The following is a 19,225-nucleotide window of genomic DNA, read 5'->3' as shown; positions in this document are numbered from 1 at the left end:
ACAAGCTGTTCTCTGGGCTCTGATAATTCTTTTATCATGTTACTCTGAAGACAGAAGAACTGGAAGGAAGGGAGTTGCTCGCACGGTGGTTTGCCTCCTCTCAGTGAGTCTAGCAAGCAAATCCATCTTGGGCTAGGTTATCATTTGCAAAGGTGGGACAGTTAGAGGTCAGGAGGGGAGCCTACAGCACTGAGGTCAAGCTCGAGACAAACACGGCTGCAAAGAGACCTACAGAGTGGTATTTTGGGGGGCGGTGGGGAGATTCCCAGAGAGCATTTCACAAATGTGCTCCACAGACCACCAGTTCAGAGAGATGTTAATGGACAGTGTGTGAAAAACACCAAGTTAAAGAAAACTGAGGTTCCTTGCTAAACAACTTCTTGGAGTCTGTAGTGTGCTCACTTATGTAGAACGTGCAGTGTTTCTCAAACATATTTGGCCACAGGACCCTTTTAGAAGCTCACAAAGCTTGTTGGACATAACATACCTTGGGTAAAGTTGCTCTAGAACGTTGGCCTTCAAACTTATTTTTTTTTTCTGGTTCACTTATCTCCTAAAATAATTTGGAAAAGCTTAGGGTTCACCCATTTTTAAGCTGACGTCTACATTTTTCCCATCAAAATTAAGTAGACAAAGTACAGTCATTTCTGGGACATATATGTTAGATATGTGTTTTAAACATATTTTCATCAAAACCTTGGAGCTTTGGAGATGGCTTGTGTCACTGCCTAACCTAATTGACAAAAGCTGGGCCTTCTTGAACAAACCAGACTTAACACTTCTCCTGTGACTTGTCCTCAGGAGGGATATATTTGTGAAATGTTTGTATGTTTGGTGCCTTTGAGAATCTTTGTGCTCATATAGAAAAGATTCCAGATGAGCAAGAGGTATGCCTCAGCTTTGGAAAGAGGATGAAGGCTCTTAAGGAAGGAGGGATAGGAAAGGAAGATTGGCACATGTCTTCTTGGGCAAATTACTTTTAGAGAAAGAATCATATGAAGTTGTTCCCTTAAGTAAAAGTATCCAAGCCTGGGGGCGCCTGGGTGACTCAGTGGGTTAAAGCCTCTGCCTTCGGCTCAGGTCATGATCCCAGGGTCCTGGGATCGAGCCCCGCATCGGGCTCTCTGCTCGGCAGGGAGCCTGCTTCCTCCTCTCTGTCTCTCTGCCTGCCTCTCTGCTTACTTGTAATCTCTGTCTGTCAAATAAATAAATAAAATCTTTAAAAAAAAAAAAAAAAAAGTATCCAAGCCTGGGGGCGCCTGGGTGGCTCAGTGGGTTAAAGCCTCTGCCTCAGGTCATGATCCCAGGGTCCTGGGATCGAGCCCCACATCGGGCTCTCTGCTCAGTGGGGAGCCTACTTCCCCCTCTCTCTCTCTGCCTGCCTCTATGCCTACTTGTGATCTCTGTCTGTCAAATAAATAAATAAAATCTTGAAAAAAAAAAAGTATCCAAGCCTGTGTGTGCCTTTTGACATACCGTCATATGCCTTTATGGTGCACCCAGGGTGAATCTGCTTCTACAGGAGTTGAAGGAATCCACATGTCCTCTGGGAGAACGCATTCTCTAAAGCAAGTGGTCCCTATTAAGTAGCCAAATGGTCTGTCTGGCTAGGAAAAGTATTGACCTTGAGACGTATTTTTTCTGCTTTCAAGTGGAAGTCCTATTGCAAGATCGTATGCTGGAATTTCTGTCCATCAGCAAAAACTGAATATCCACAGCAGAATCTGTAGAAAGCTTCATAGTTCCACACAGTATGAAGAGCTCCATGTGCTCTTCTCACCTTGTACTTAATTCCTTTCAGTTACTGGACATGCCTCATTTCCTGTATAAACTTACATCACTGAAAAGGCAGTAAATTATGACTCTGTTAAACATACATACTTTCCTTTAGGAGAATGGATACATCAAAGTGCATTTATTTCCCATAAGGACACTTACGCTGTTCGTAATATATTATGCACGAACTGTCATACTTTATTTATTCCTTGGCATTTCCAACCAGGTTGTTTTGAAGTCTGAATATTTAAGCTGGAAGTAACCTTGGGAATTATCTGGCTCAGCCCCTTTGTGTTACAGAAAAGGAGCGTACATCAAGAGAAACTAAGTGACTTGCTCTCGTAGGTAACATAAGTTAGCATCCCCGTTGTACCAAATGTAGGTCTTAATGGGATATGCTTCTCATTAGATTTTCACACATGCCCCCCCAACCCTTTAAAAAAAATAAGATCTTGGGGCCCCTGGGTGGCTCAGGGGATGAAGTGTCTAGCTCACGTCATGATTTCCAGGTCCTGAGATCAAGCCCTGCATAGGGCTCCCCGGGTAGCTTGAAGTCTGCCTGACATTCTTTCCTTCTTCCTCTCCCTCTCTCTCTCCCCCTCCCCTCAGCTGACACATGCATGGACACGCCCACTCGCGCTCTCGCTCTCTTTCACTCTCGCACACATTCTGTTTCTTATCTCTCAGATAAGTAAGATCTTTAAAAAAAAAAAAAAGATCTTGGCCAAATTTTGCTTGTAAAATGAGAATAACTATTGTGTTGCTCACCATCCAGAGTTGTTTTGAAGTTCCAGTGAGAGGAGGTGTGCTATACACACGTAAAGGAGGAGGAAGAGGGTCGTTGTCTCATTCTACTAGATTATTGTGCCATTCCCTACTCTTGAGATACTAAAGCTGTGTTACGTTGTTTAAAGAGTCCCTTGTTAGGCATATTTTCCAACTCCTCTGTATTTTTCTGCTATCTGCTAATAGACGCCTAGACTTCAATTTTGGTTGTATGAGGTTGAACCATGTGACATTGCTAATATTCAACCATTTTAAACTCACGAGAAGAGAGTTTTGTATTATTGAACTTGTTGTGGCCAGACGCACATGGTAGGCTGTAGTGGGCAGAGAAACTCTATAAATGTTTTAAGTGAGTTGAGAAGTAAGTTAAGTCCCCTTCATGTTCCCTGTAGCCCTATAGATTTTTGCCTACCGGAAGGGAGCATGTAGGGCTGTCTAAGTTTTCTTTCCTTCTTTCTGCTTCTGTCAGCTTCTGGACTTAACAAAGCCGCTCAGCTTGGGAGGTAGAGGGCGTGGCTGTTTAAGAGGGCCAGCTCCTCCTGCCTTTCCTTTGGATCTATATTTGTTAACTTCTTGAACTGTGAGGGGATACCATTCTTTGGAAGGATAGATTTCCACAGTTGGCTAGAAAAATTCAGTGCTCTATAGAGGGAGAACAATGAACACGGTCAATTGTTTATCTGTTTGTTTAAACACTAAACTGTTTTCAATTTAATCAGAATACAATAGGGAGATTGGCTGACCCTCTAAAATATGAGACTTCTGAAACCCAGTCGTGTTTGTCAAATATGTTATTTATAAAAAGGATCAAGTTAGAGGCTTTTATTTGATTTTTAAAAATAGCTGTAGGAATTGGGATCTAAATAGAATTATAATTCATAATTTGCCCATCATGTTCCGTATAATTGTTAAAGTTTTGCCTGATAACATCTTCGTGTACTCTTCAAACCTCTCATGTCCAGATATAATGTGTTTAGCTAATACATCTTCTTTCTTTTTTTTTTTTTTAATTTTATTTATCTCTGACAAACAGAGATCATAAGTAGGCAGAGAGGCAGGCAGAGAGAGGAGGAAGCAGGCTCCCTGCTGAGCAGAGAGCCTGATGTGGGGCTCCATCCCAGGACCCTGAGACCATGACCTGAGCGGAAGGCAGAGGCTTTAACCCACTGAGCCATCCAGGTGCCCCTAATACATCTTACTTCTTAAAGCATTTTGAACCTCTCATTTCCTTCAGTTTGTTTAGAAAGATCTTAAGGAACTTGGCTACCTGATAAAGTCATTTGGATAACTTTTCACGTTTCATATTATTTTCTAAGGTTCTAAATTAAAAACCATGGGAGATCTGTTTTTTATCTTTGTGGTTTTGTTTTTATTTTGTTTTTAAAGTTTTTATTTATTTGAGAGAGCGAGAGAAAGCATGAGCGGTGGGGGGAGGGGCAGAGGGAGAAGCTGACTCCCTGGGGGCCCAGTAGGGACACCTCCCCACCCAAGCCAAAGGCAGACCTTAACTGACTGAGCCACCCAAGCCCCCCTTGTTTTTGTTTTTTTAAACACAAAGCATATAAACTAACAAACTAACCACCTACAATTTCCTTGGGAGCAAAACTGGGGATGGAAGAAGAAAGTGCCCCCCCAAAAAAGACCATTTTTATCTAGCTTTTAGGTGTAAAATTTTGTGTGTTGGGAATTAACAATTTATGACTGCAATGCTTTTGAATGTTTTGTGAATAAGTTGTTGAAATCTGCCGTATGATTTGGCACAGAAATAAAAAGTCGGGATATAAAACTTTTACAAATTTTGACAAGTGCCATCTTATTATAGAAGCTCAATATTTGAAGCAAACGCAAAAGAAGCACCTTGCTTAAAACAGCTGTACCAGGTTCCCAGGGCCCTGGGGACAGCTCCGCAGGTGACAGTTAAGTCTGATGAACCATGTCAGAGACCTGGTCGGACTTGGTAGTGAGGACTGTAGCCTTGTAGGACACAAACCACATAGGCCCAAACTTAGGGATGTGGGGCACTCAGTCTCTTGTGATTTTAGCTAAGACCACAGCACAGTCTCTGTGACAAGAGAAGATTGTCATTTGAACAAGATACAGACGCTGAGTCAAAATGGACCCTCTGTACTTACAAACTCAGAGTTTAATCATCTCTGTGTGAATTTCTCAGCAAGGACATTGTGGACATTTTTGGCTGAGCAAGTCTTTGTCAAGGGGGACAACCCATACTTCTTGAATGCTAGACTCCCTGGTATCTACTCTCTCTACTCTCCAGTCCTTGTGACAACCCAAAATGTCCCGTAGGCAAGCACACACCATTCCCCCTTGGAGAATCACCCACTGATCTCCTGGACTACTGAGAGGGAAGCAATCAACATTCCCTAGATATTTGCATTTTAGAAGAGAATGTTTTCATATTCAGATGACCAATAAATATATGAAAAGGAAATGCAAATTAAAACCACAGTGAAACAACACTACACTCCCACCAGAATGGCTACAGTGAAAAAGACTGACAATAATTTGGTGAGGATGTGGAACAGTTGGAGCCAGGGATGGAAATTGGCATAACCATTTTGGACAACTCTGTGATTATTTATTAAAGTAATCATGAGTCTTCTCTAGTGAGTCAGAAATTCTACACCTATATACGTACAGGAGAGTAAGAGCACCTTGGCCTACCAAAAGACGTCTGTATTTGAATGTTCACAGAAGCATTGTTACGGATAGCCAAAAATTGGAACTAACTCAAATGTCAATCAACAGTTGAATGGATAAATTAATTTTTATATTCTCACACAATAAAATATAACAGCAATAAAAGAATGAATTGCTGTATGCAATAATGATGAATCTCTCAGGCATAATAATGAGTAAAAGTCAGACAGAAGACATATGCAATAGGATTCCCTTTCGATGAAGTAGAAGAACAGGGTAGACTAATAGATAAGAGCAGTTACCTGTGGGGGCAGAGATGTTGATGGGATTGGGCAGTAAAGGAGCCTTCCGAGACAATGGAGATGTTCTCCATTGTCACCGTCCAGATCACAGTCTGGATGGTGGTTACACAGTTATGTATGTTTGCATGCATGGATATACATATACATATGTATGTGTGAAAGGTCATGTGGCTGTATATTTAAGATCGATATACTTTGCTATATATAAATTAGGAAGGAACTTGGAAATTTAATCTCTAATTTATGGTATTTTAGAGAACAGGTTAAAAAATAAATTGAGACACTTAAGGGAAATAGGAGTTTTTCTGGAAGCCGAGAAAGTGTGAAGTAGAAAGTTGCATGCTTCTAGGGCCAAAATTAGGGGAGGTGGTGTGGCTAGTTAGTGCCAGGAGCACAAGCTGATAAAGGTAGAGGTAGTAGGAAATGCAGGATTCCCCTTCCTCTTGAATTTTTCTCTTCCTGTCTATCGCCAGAGTGGGTTTTTTTTTTTTTTTTTAAGTCTTAATTCCTGTCCTCCATTCCCACCCCATCATGGTTGAAGCAATGGACAATGTTGAGGAGAGTCAAAGAGAGGATATTGGGAGAGGGCACAAGCAAATGGTTGTACATCAGATATTTATGCATTGGAGGAGAAACCCGCCATTGTAACCTGGCAGCCAGCAGCGAGGCTGACACACCACTTCATAGAAAACTCCAGTCAAGGGACAATTTTGCATCCCAAAGGTGAACGTGGAATATGTAGGAGTGCAACCAATGAGCAGGAGTAGGGGCCACTCAGAGAAGGAGGAAGGCTCCTAACTCACAGGCAAGTGGGGACATGAGGGAGAACAGGAGAGTACAGATTTTGTCCGGCCTTTTTGCCCACAGCTGGCTGGTTACTCAGATTTGAGGTTTAACCTGGGACATACAATAGGGGCTTTACTTGTACCATGTAGCCCCAACCGGACTTGCCATTCTTTCTGGTCCTCCATGGTGGTTTTCTTAAGGACAGTGAGTGATAAGGGAATATTTTCAGTTGCATGCTGTGCGTGAGCATGTATCACAGCACAGTGTAGGCTCTGATAAAGAGTGAGATAACCAGGTGCGGGACCATATGCCATGCCAGGTGTGGTCTAGTGGTGCCAGCTTTCAGCTGGGTCCAAGTTAGAAAGCTGTAGGATTTCTACAGCAAATATATCTTTTGTTATTTGGATGTCATTGAAAAAGTGTTTTATCGCTGGAATTACAGACTGCATGTGTTCAATAAAATAGGTCCATAATGGAAATCAGTGGCTACTTAGAATATGAAATATAAGCAAATAAGGATTTATTGAGGGCTATATTTGCCTTATTATGTGACAGTTTTGCTGGTAATATTTTGCTACCGATTGTGTCCGATTTTAATATAGAAAATTAATTTTGAAATCATTAATAGAAATTTTGTTGGAATTGATGATTGAAGCAGGCAAACATTATTGGAAACAGAAATGCTAATAACCATGTCTGTTAATTGTTAAACTTTATAAGCCACCATGAATAAAAATAAAAATGACCATTAATTTTTCACTTTTATCTTGTCCTATTCTGTTTTTCATTTTTAATTAATAACCTTTACAAAATACTCTATAATCTTTTTTTTTTTTTTAAAGCCCACGTTTTTATCTCTCCTCTTTCAAATCATTTTGATTTTCCTTTGGATTGCTGTCATAGCCCATTCGGGTTGCCGTAATAGAATACCACCAACTGGGTAGCTCATAAACCACAGATACTTGTTCCTCACAGTTCTGAAGGCTGGGAAGTCCAAAATCAAGGTGCTGGCATGGTCCCTTCTGATGAGGGCCCTCTTCTGGTTGCAGATATCTCTGTTGTGTCCTCAAACAATGGAAGGGACTGGGGATCTTCCTCATGGCTTAAGCGACTCCCAAAGGCCCCCTCACTAATACCATTATCTTTGGGGGTTATGATTTCAATGCCTGAACTTTGGGGGGACACAAACATTCAGACCATAGCAATCACCCTATATGGGTGACCTCAAGTCTTTATTTCTAGCCATGTTGTCTCTTTACTTTATTCCTGAATCTACCACTGTTGCTGGATTTTATACTTGTGTATCCTTACGTGACCTTCAAGTGTAAAATTAGTCTCTTCATTTGCCTCTTTTTTCCTCAGAACTTTCCACAAAACCAACGGTGTCTTTTCCTCTTCTCCCAGATTAGATACCTCCCAGGCATCTTCAACTCCTTTCTGCTCCTTTCCAGTGTTCTGCTGGCTAGTCAAATACTGTCTACGCATTTAGCTCATTGTTCTTTTCGGAAGAAAAATGCCTTCCTGATTATTCTCACTGTCCCACCCTGACTTTTCCTGTCTCCTACTTGCATTACACCTTCAGTCATCAACTTCTGGTCTCTTCTTACCAAGCCATGTGTTGGCCAGATGAATTTCCTTGGATCCTGCCTTTGGTGCTATCTTCCTTGTGCTCAGAAACCTTTAGGATGGCTCCTTGTCTCAGTAACAGTGAATCCAAAGCTAGCCTGGCTTTAACTGGCTCTTTTTCCAACTGTTTACCTTCCGGAAACTACTTTTCCAGCCAAGTTTGACTTAGCGTTTCTTGACTCCCCCTTCCCTTTGTGCAGTCTCTGTGCCCATGTTCTGGGGTCACTGTTGTAGGTCACCCACCCCTTCCTCCCCATCTATCCATCCATCCATCCACTCACCTTCTCCCTGACCTTGATGCTTGACGAAGTCTTAACCCCTCCTCAAGGCTCTGGTCTCCCCTACCTTCAGCTAACTCTGTCAGCTCTTACTGTCTACACGGGCAGTTTCATAATTTGACTTCTTCACGTTAATGACCTTTCTTCTTATTGTGATAAGTTCAACTGCTTTTCACTTCTTTAATCGGTAGGTCATTGTATGTCCAGCTAGATTGCCTGCGTCTTTAGGGCAAGAGTCTTTGCCTTACCTGTATGATCTCTAAAATCTGATACCTATTAAGGTAAGAACTGTGAGGGCTGGAATCTTGTCAGTTTGATACACTAGTAAATTTCTAGTATCTCGAACAGAACCAGGTACATCGTAGGTGCATAATAAATAGTTATGATATAAATTGTAGATGTTCATTGAATGCTTCAATTGATTTTGGGTCACTCATACCCGCTGCATTAAAAGCCAACATCTCTCATTTACTGTCACTAAGAGATTATTGTAGTGAAAAAGAGAGTGAATGCTATTTACAGCCAGAATCTGTGCAACTGGGCTGGACCACCCCTTCTAAGAGGATTGTGTTTTCCTGCAGATATTAATGAATGCCAGCTCCAGGGCGTGTGCCCTAATGGTGAGTGTTTGAATACCATGGGCAGCTACAGATGTACCTGCAAAATGGGATTTGGGCCAGATCCCACCTTTTCAAGTTGTGTTCGTAAGTAATGATCACTTTTTATTCCTATTTTGGATCATTTTTTTTTTTTTAATTTGAGGAGGGGGGTATCCAAAGGAAGATGAATACTCAGAAGTCAACTGACTATTGTAAATGTGTGGGGAAATCTCATTAAAAGGACAGCTGGAAGGAGGCAGACCTACTAACATCCCTGTTTTGGATCTTTCTCCAAATTAAATTTTTATTGCAGTCCTATAATAGCTATAACTTCAAGGTAGGGAAGAAGCACACTGAGAAAATAAACTCTCATGGAGAGTTATTTAAAATTTTCATACCTGAAAGATGACAACAGTTTTTCCCTTCCTGAGCATTTTAAGCATTATTTAGGCTGGGTTAAACTTTGTCCAGCTTCTGTCTTTAATTAGTCCAAATTCTGAGTCACCGGTGTCTGACTTAATGAGGTTTCACTGTACTTGCTCCGTTGGTAGAGTCTGGGAAGTAGTTATAAAGACCCTGCATTTCAGATTTTCTATTCAATTCTAATTTCTAAGATTCTTCTCTGTTGTCCTCAAAAACCACCAAAATGTGTCTCCAGAGTTAGACTGTTTTGCCTTACAAATGTTGTCTCTAAGTTTTTCTCTTGTACCTGGTAAGGGTAAAAATCCTTTGTCAAACCCTATGTCCTAATATTCATGCAGAAAATATATAGTTTCTCCAAGGAAACTCTCTAGCCACAAAACCTAATCTAGTGTAATCCCTAAAGATCACTCAACAACCAGAGATGGATGAATTTAGATAGAAAGTTCTCACATGCAGATTTTTTTTTTAAGATTACCTTACTTTTTAAAGAACGGTGTTCATTATGGCAAAGCAGGTAATCACTGCAATTGTTTAAAAGCCATATACAATTGAAGTTTAAACATCGTAAATTAATGTATGGCAGAAACTGTTAGGATAATTTTAAGAACAATTCTGTATTTCTCTCCTGATAGGTTTTTATTTTTATTGCCTCCTTTTTAGTGTGATTTTGGTATATGTTAAGCTGTGTCCTTCTGGCCTCCATTTTTAAACTGGGTCTTTGGTCAAGACACGTTCCTGCTCGACATTATCTATTGTTTTAATTGTGAGATTAAGTAGACATGATGAAGTATGGGCAAATGTAGTAAAATAAAAATGACAGTCTCATTCATTACTTTTAAAAATCTGGGTTCACAGAGTCTTCTGGAAAATTGTTACTAATTGCTACTATTTTCTTTTAAAAACTGTCAAATGCAGATTAGGACATTTTGCACGTAAGTTCTTTTTTCAGTGTTCCTTCACAGACAGTTCTGATCATGAAGCAGACACCTAATTATAGGGCATTTTTGGTGGGTGGTAAAATTAGACTATGAAATGATGTTTGCGTACAAGGTATGTTTGAAAACTAATGCAAGGATTTGGAAATTTCAGGTCAAAAATCACATTGTTGACAATACCCAGATAATTTAGAGATTCTTTCTGGCTGATTAGAATTACATGAGTAACTATTTTGAATAGTTTCATAATTTTAAGCGTAGAAGATTTTACAGAGTTTGGATATAGAATTTGCTTTGAATGTTTGGGGTTTTTTTCCTCTTCATTTGACTTGTAGTCTGGTTAAAACTACCACATTGAAGAGTGCAGATTAGGTAAAGTTGGAGAGCTGGTCACGAAGTGTTTTATTGAACTTTGACTAGATCTGATGTCTAGAGTCAAGGGCAGACGTCCAGGTTTTAACAAGATTGTAGAAATCTGCCAATGAGATTTTTGAAACACTTACACATTTCCTTAGCATTTATTTTCCCTGTCGTTGCCCAAATAATACTGAACTTATTAAACAACGATTCATTCGTATTTGAAAAATAAATAATTCAATTTTATGGTTCAGCTGCAACAGCTGAAATGATAAGTATTAAGAGAGGTTTGTTGCTAGTTAATGTTCCAGTTCAGAGTTTGAGTTAAAACCTGGGATCTTTACCAGCGTTGAGTGGCAGATTTATTTCTCTTTCCTTTGAATTTACCACACGTCACATCACAGAACTGTGGAGTTCTCTCATGATTTGTGACTTGGTTCAGTCCAGCCTAATTTGTTTGTGAACTATGTTTTGAAGGAATCTATGTGGGGCACCGAGGGTGGGGGCAGGCAGAAGTCTGAAAACAGTTGAGAAGAATCAGGAAAGTAGGTGATGTTTACGGAGTAAGGGGAAAACGTGTTGGCAAGATGGTGGTATCCTTAATAGTCATGGGGAAATAGCAGAAGGAGACTGGGGTGTCACACATACTCGTGCACACACATAGACACCCGTGCCAGACACACAAAGGCACCGAGAGGAATTGTTGTATAACGTTTAGAATATCTGTTTTTGAGAGGTATAAAAACTGCCACGGATACAGCATGTAAGCAAAGGGGAGAGACTGACCACGTTTGCTCAGGCAGCATGAATTTAGGGCATAGCCAGGCCATTAAAAGGTGTGGCTGATTCTGAACGCAAAGAAAGGCACTTGGCAATGGCCAAGGAGCAACGGGAAGCTCTCCCTGTTCTCAAATGCACTGAAGTGAACAACACCCTCAGAATTCCTTGACTCTGGCCAAAGGTTGCAACCATTTCTCTTTCTCCTTGCCCGCTCTCTGTCCTTGACTTAGCAAAGCTGAGAGAAGGAGAAAGCAGGAGGGCTCTGGCCTCTGCTGTCCAGACCTCTGGGTCTGCGCCTTTGGATACTGCTGCAGCGTCTTCAGACCTCCTTCCCCCTTGCCATGGGGAAAAGGGAAGTTGTAAGATTTGTCAGAGCAAATCCAAGGAAAGGATAATAACCTTTGCAGTTGCAATAGGGAAACTTTCTGACTTTCTGAGCTGCAATTCTCTTGGGAATTCAGGAGCTCCAGGATGAGAGCTACAGTGGATGTGTCCATAGGTTTGGTAGAAAAATGCCCACATGCAAAATCTCTGAGCCTGCTATCTGGTCGCATTTTTGCCCTGGGGCCTGGGTGCTAATTTAGAAATAGAGGGTTGGGGGCACCTGGGTGGCTCAGTGGGTTAAAGCCTCTGCCTTTGGCTCGGCTGGGATCGAGCCCCACGTCGGGCTCTCTGCTCTACAGGGAGCCTGCTCCTCCCCTCTCTCTCTCTGCCTGCCTCTCTGCCTACTTGTGATCTCTGTCTATCAAATAAATAAAAAAAAAAAAAGAAGAAGAAGAAATAGAGGGTTGGAGAAATGCACCCAGCAACCTGGAAATCATGAGATGAGAACCACATTCCTTCTGAAAGTTAGTCATGTGTATGCCCGTCGTCTTTTTACTTCTCTAACGTCTTAATGAGATACCATTTTTCTCGTTTTACGCATTAGGCAACTGAAGTCCGGGGAGCTTTCCACAGCTTCTTACGATGATACAGCTAGTAAAGGGAATCTTGAGATTTACAGATTTATATATTTATTTTTGAGAGAGCACTTGAGCACAAGAGGGAGGGAGAGGGGGAGGGAGGCTCTCAAGCAGGCTCCGTGTTGAGGGTGGGGCGGGGGGCAGGACACGGAGATTAATCTCCACCATCCGGAGATCAGGACCTGAGCCCAAGCTAGGAGTGGGAAGCTTCACTGACTGCTTCACTGATCCAGGCCCCCCAGGGACTCTTTTGAGATTTAAAACTGGGTTGTGCGCCCCTACGGTTAGGCTCCCAGATCAGGGATTGGCGAGATATGGCTCAGGGACCAAATCTGTTCCATTGTCTGTTTTTGTCAAGTTTTATTGGAACACAGCCAGGCCCTGTCATTTATAGGTTGTTCTCATCGTGCTTTAATGCCATGATGGCAGAGTTGGGAAGCTGTAGCAGGGACTGGAGGGCTCACAAGGTCTAAAATAACTATTTATTATTCTGCCTTTTATGGAAGGAGTTTGCTTACTCTTGAGCTGTATGGACACTGTCCAGTAGGACTTTCTGTGGTGATGGGAATGTCCTGGATCTGTGCTATCTGGTGTAACAGATGTTAGTCCCATGTGGGCAGTTCGACTGAGGAATTGAATTTTAAGTTGTATTTCGTTGAAATTTTACCGAAGTAGTAACACGTGGCCAGGCGTTAGTGTATTGGACAGCACTGTTCTAGATCGTTGTTTGACACAGCTGGTGGGGAAGTGACTGCCAGACCTCCTCCTTTCTTCTTTCCTCCTTTCCCTTCTGACTTAGTGGTTCTGGGCATGGGACACCATTTTCCAGGCAGTTAGGCTGGGAGCTCCTAGGCCACTTTTGACCGTGTCCTCTCCTCTGGTCTCCAAGAAAGTCGTTCATCTTTGTAATCTGTCTTACACCTTCTCTTGTCTTTCTGCCTCCTCTGCGGCCATCCCCACATAGGTCTGTTACTTAGGGGTCTTGCAGCATTGTGGCCTGGGGGCTAGAAAGACATATCTGCAAAGTGTTTGCCCCCACGTGACAGTAACAGAGAAACCAGGGCAGTGACGTCAGCATCTTTATTGTGCATTTTCTAAGCATCAGACACGAAGCCCTTAGTATGCATTAGCAGATAAAATACTTCCAAGACGTCCATGAGGTTTATGTGGCTGTTCTTTCTGTTTTAGAAATAAAGAAATGGAGGCTTGGAGGGGTTACTAAGGATCTTGCGGAAAGCCACACAGCCTTTAAGTGGCAAAGCCCATGTTTGAAGCTGGCTTTTACTCCACAAGCTGAGCCTTGAATCAGGAAGAAGAAGTGGGTCTGAATGGATGGGAGCGAGTCCTTTATTTACCAAGGGAGCCGTGGTTTAGTCTTCCTTGCCACATGATAGAATAGATGAAGTAACTCTGCACCGGCTCCCGGATCACAGTTTCTTTTATTTTAGTTCTCCCAGAATTGAATAGCCCGTTTCCCAAAAAGGGGGTGCCTGGTGGCTCTTCTTTCAGCAAATTCATCTCTCAGATCCTCATCAACATTTTCCCTCTCTCCCAACACTCCTCCCATGGGGGTTTTAAGCGTAAAGGGATAGAACTCTGACATGGAATTCACCCAAGAGATGAATGAGGATATTGGGGGTGTTGGGGCTGGGCGGGGGGTTGAAAACAGGCTAGCTATATACCATCTTCTCCAGTCTTTTGTATTTTTTACCTTCCTCTCAGTGCCAGATTAATTTATATCTGCTTAGTGATACTTATCATTCATGTGTGGAAGATGTCTTTGAATGTATATCAGAATTTACTGTCTAGCCCTGTAATTAAGTTGTTTGATATACTACGGGGGAACCCAAATAAGAGAACCATAGCATCTTTCCTTCGTGCTGTGCTTTGTAAGTGGGCACCGTCAGCATTGGCTATATGGTGATGATTCAAGACAAGAGTATGGAGCTATATGCTTATTACTTTTGGGGATTTCTATATCTCTAGCTAAGAAAAAAAAGAACTGGGCTCCTGACTGACTGATGTGGCATTTCCAGTAGGTTTTACACCCTTTTTTTTTTTTAAGATTTTATTTATTTATTTGACAGACAGAGATCACAAGTAGGCAGACAGGCAGGCAGAGAGAAGGAGAAGGGGGAAGCAGGCTCCCCGCTGAGCAGAGAGCCCGATGAGGGGCTCGATCCCAGGACCCTAGGATCATGACCCAAACTGAAGGCAAAGGCTTTAACCCACTGAGCCACCCAGGCGCCCCAGGTTTCAGACTCTTGAAATGTGTTTTTGTCTATAGAGTACCTGAATCTTTCCACCTTAATCTTAGCAGTGCATCTTGCAAAAATATAATCTACAAAGCCCACTGTTTCAGTGTGTCTATGCATAGGAACGTCAGTACTCCATCCCATGCCCATTTCCACTTACTTTTTTGAAATCTTGGGGCAGTACTGATTTCTTTTAGTGTAGCATGAAACCTTATGACTCAAGAGAATACATGATCATGTGTGCCATATTTTAAAATAATAAATGTAGTGTATAATGAATTACCCATTATGACTGGCCTTCCAGTCTGTGACTAAAGATACTCAACTTCATGATTCAGAGCATATTGTTTCTGGATTTACATGTCACGTTGACTAGAATGTGAAAGTGCTAGAGATAAGTAGAATTGCCATGTGAGAGATTGGAGATGATAAAAGAATGACAGATTATGTAGGGGTTAAAATAGTGGCTTAAAAAGGCACACCCTGTTAGAAATCTGAGGCATAAAGAACACTTTTTCCTCCACGTAGTTGTAGGTCAAAGGAAATTTGAATCATGGGAGCACCAGTAAAACTGAGGTATGTAGGCTAGATCTTCTCAATGGCTTCCTTCTTGGTTGTCTTCCATCTTTGAAGGAGTACATTTTTTTAAATTATTTCTTGTTCCTATATGTAGTTGGGGTAAGACATGTCTAATTAGAACATGGTCTGACACACCCATACTCAGCAACAATTGACTGGATGACCCTAAGCCAGTGATTCTCTTAATACCCCTAAAAACCCCAATTTGAAATGCTTTGGAAGCATCTGACAGGAAGACAAAAATCTACAGATGGTTTGTTTAGAAAGAATCGGTTCACTAGACTTCTATCTTTATTCTCCAGATGATAAAATACCCCAAACTCTGTGTGTGTGTTTGTGTAGTGCACAAGATCTCAACAACCATCAGCTCACTTTAATGAACAAGCAGTTTCTCTAAAATTCACACATTTAAGTCCCTTAAAACACTGGATTGCTGATGTGGCTTTTTGGTTTAATTTTGGGGACAGGCATGGTAGGAGGTTTCTTTAGAGTCCTTGGATGGGGGAGCACTTGGAATGTAACAAAGATGGTGCCTGATACAGTATCACTTGCCTGGGTGTGAGGGTGAGGTGGATACATAGAAGGGAGAGTGGAGAAGGGAGTGGAAGGGAATCAATGTCACCGTTAGCCAGTGTCATGGATTTGAGGAAACTCTCTGCCAGGCTCTGAATGGCTCTCATTCCTGGGATCTAGAACTGACATTAATGCAATTAGTGTTATAATTAAGCCCTGCCACATGTAAATGGGCTCCTGTGAGATGGCCTGACATTGTTTCTATGGAAATACGTGTTGTAAGTTCCAAATAATTTGAAGAGGAAGTTTTTTTGTAGAATCCCTTATAAGCTGATTCTACTAGAACTATGTATATGTTCTTAAGATTGTACGACCTATAGGTACATGTGCACACACAAACACACACATGCCTCGTGAGTGATGTTCAGTCATTCCAGGGATTCATTATCCCTTTGGGGATGATAACCATGCTTACATTGTCTTTTATTTTTGCTTTGTGACCTTTGAGCTTTCATCAGTCTTACACAGATTCCAGAAAGTAAGTAGGAGAAGGGAGAGGAAAACACTCAAGTTTTTTCCTCTGAGCACTTTTTAAGTATCCCTGGATAAGTTCTGAAGCTTTGGGAAAGTCTCCTCTGCTCCCCTCAATCTGCTGTTTCCACACCCCTATTCACCAATAATAGCTGTTTTTGAATATCTTCACTTTGTTCAAATTCTGCCTCCACGCAGCGATCAAGATGTGTGTAAATGCCCATTGAGAGGATGGAGATATATATTTTCATTAAAAAGAGTGACGGACATGTATTTTGTGTCTACTCTGTACCAAAGCTTTATGAGCATATGGTATTTCTAATCCCACTGAGCCTGTTATTTCTAGGTGAGGGTTACTGAAGCTCACCCAGTGTAGTAGGGTTCCTTCCAGAGAAACAGAGCAAATGAGGCTGTGTGTGTGGGTGCACGTGTGTGTGTGTAGAGAGAGAGGTTTTAAAGGAAATGACTCACGTGATTGTAGAGGCTGGTAAGTCCAGAATCCACATGGTAGGCTGGTAGACTGGAGACCAGGGGAAGAGTTAGTGTTACAGTGTTTGTCTGAAGGCAGTTTGCTGGCAGAATTCCCTCCTCTTCTGGAAGTTCAGTCTTTTTCCTCTTAAGGCCTTTCCACTATCAGGGTGAAGCCCAACCACGTTCTGGAGATTATCTGTTTTACTCAAAATCTACCAATATAAATGTTAATCTCCTGTAAAACATACCCTCTGAGCAACTGTCAGACCTGTGTTTGACCAAATACCTACTAGCTGTGGCCTAGCCCAGTGGGAAGATCTAGGTAACCATCACAGTCCCAGTGACTTCCATAGGTTGTCTTGCTGGCACGTGGTAGATGTCCTGTGGGAATCCAGATCTGCCTGGCTCTACAAACCTTTGCTCTTTTCACTGTGTTGTAGTACCTTAATTTGATCAGAAGCTTTCTTAGAGAACTACCTAAGAACCTTAGAACAATTGAAAACTGAGATCTGGGCAGGAAGGGAAGGTGATTTTGGAAGTGGCATGAGCCAGAGGAATTGGGTAAGAGAAAGGCGAATTGGAAGAACCCCATCTGGCCGGTGATACAGTAGGGAAGAACTTTGGTTGGGATGGGAGAAGGGACAAAGAGGGAACCATCAAGCTCCGTCTGTTCAGCACTTTGACTTGGCCTAGATCTGGCTCACTTTTACATTAGAAAACGAACTCCTCAATGGCAGAACTGTATCTTATCCTCATAGCTGCCTTATGTGCTCAGTAGAGTGTCTAGCAGTTGGTTTAGTGAAGTCTTAGGTACTAAACTTAGAATAGAAGCATCAGGAATCGGGCTTAGGTCTTGGATGACTATGGGCTGGTGTGCTTTTGCATGTTTTCTAAGGGACTGAACACATCGTTGCCTTCCCCAATGTGCTGTCTTGTATAGCCCGGCAGGTCAGAAGCTGCTCCCTGCCTCCCATCTGCTGTAGATTGTCCTTCAGCAAGGCCTGCGAGTTCTCACTGTCCTTAGGAAGGGCAAGAGCTGGCTTCAGCATCAGCTATGTTAAGTTCCTGATGTTCACAGCTCCTGCTTGTTTACCAGACTGCCCCAGAACTACCCTTATTCTGGCTAAATACAAGAAAATAAATGACGTCGTGATTTTGATAATAGGTACCTAGGTTCAGTTGGGCAGTTGATTTTGGTTAAAATGGTTTCTGTTTACTTCACGCACACATATCTGATCTAATGCTTGCTGGAATGGAAGAAGGGGCCAGATAGGGACAGGGAGGTTTGGGGCCCTGATTCTAAAACATATTTGGTAAACAGACTCTAAATCAGGAAAGGCAATGCCCTAAATCTACATAAATTTGTTCTGAAGTACGGTATCTAACCCAGACTTTAGGGTTCATTTTATTATGACAGGAAAAGTCGATGTCGTCTTTTGTTGTTTCTTGGGTGACATCAGGCCTTATCTCTCTGCTTCAGCGGATACCCCTGTGATCTCTGAAGAGAAGGGGCCCTGTTACCGTCTGGTCAGTTCCGGAAGGCAGTGTATGCACCCTCTGTCTGTTCACCTCACCAAGCAGCTCTGCTGTTGTAGCGTGGGCAAGGCCTGGGGCCCACACTGTGAGAAATGTCCCCTTCCAGGCACAGGTAAGACATGACCGCTGTCCGCTCCTGTTCCTTCCCAGCCACAGAAGGACCCAGGAAGATTCTGGCAGCTTGCGTTCTTTTTGGATTCCAACTTTTAATTGACATGTTAATAATACGATGTATTTTTATCAGTTTTGTACAAACCATGACCATAGAAGGTTGAATCAATGGAAAAGAGATTTTCCTGTTTCTCTGTAACATGACACTTCCTCTCGAGTCTGGCATTCAGAAGTGTGAAGAGACCAGAGAGCTTGCTGGGCCGCGTGCCGTCCTAACGACTGGCCGCGTGTCCCATGCACAGCCATGAGGCCCTGCAGAGGTTGACTAACTCACTCACTGGTTGAACACGTGCTTGTCACTTTCTCTACTTGCAAATGGAGGGAATTATCTTCATGACTGAATTTGTGCTGTGAAGATTAATAACTCGGGGCAGATCCTGTCAGTGCACTGAGGAACTTCCAAGTCAGAATATTAATGGAAGTTTAATCAACTTATACTTTATAAACCTTATACTTTAGTTTGGTACATAGTTGCCTAATGCCCTGAAAGGATAACTATATTTCTCTCAGTGCCTGACTCCCACCAAGGAGTCCTCAACTTCTCAAGCAGGAAGAGAAAGAAACACACCTTGTGAATACTAGGCGTGATATTATCAAGGGAGGAGTGGTCCCTATTTCACAGCATGTGGTGACCATAAAAAAGTCTCACCAGGTGCTTGTTTGATAAGGTGCTTCCCACCTAGGGAAGTACATCAACTTTCATGGGAATGTTGAATGTCTCAAAGCTGTAGCTTACACAGCAGCAGACAAGGTTTAAATATCAACGTAAATTTCATGATTACCTTTGTTGGTGGTTAGGGTTAGAAAGAATTGGTAAGGCAGAGGAGAGTATAGTGTTGATGGTATTTTGGTAGCTGTGTAATTTTAGACACCTTCACGAGGGCCTAGTATCCCCCTGTGG

At 42.2% G+C, this 19,225-nt stretch overlaps 1 protein-coding gene across 3 annotated transcripts in view; it reads left to right on the top strand.

Annotated features, from left to right (window-relative positions):
* Window positions 1-19,225, top strand: part of LOC111158428 (latent transforming growth factor beta binding protein 1) — a 415,776-nt gene that overhangs the window by 247,657 nt on the left and 148,894 nt on the right. For all 3 annotated transcript variants that reach the window (XM_022520435.1, XM_022520437.1, XM_022520436.1), the window contains 2 exons: window positions 8,794-8,916; window positions 18,098-18,265. In XM_022520435.1, the coding sequence (XP_022376143.1) occupies window positions 8,794-8,916; window positions 18,098-18,265 (291 nt within the window). The remainder of the gene's footprint in view (window positions 1-8,793; window positions 8,917-18,097; window positions 18,266-19,225) is intronic.

The sequence above is a fragment of the Enhydra lutris genome, unplaced genomic scaffold (assembly GCF_002288905.1).
Source record: "Enhydra lutris kenyoni isolate GAN:26980312 unplaced genomic scaffold, ASM228890v2 scaffoldscaffold59, whole genome shotgun sequence".
Classification (NCBI taxonomy): domain Eukaryota; kingdom Metazoa; phylum Chordata; class Mammalia; order Carnivora; family Mustelidae; genus Enhydra; species Enhydra lutris.
Note: the sequence above shows the minus strand (reverse complement) of the source record. Positions and strands in the feature narration are given on the sequence as shown.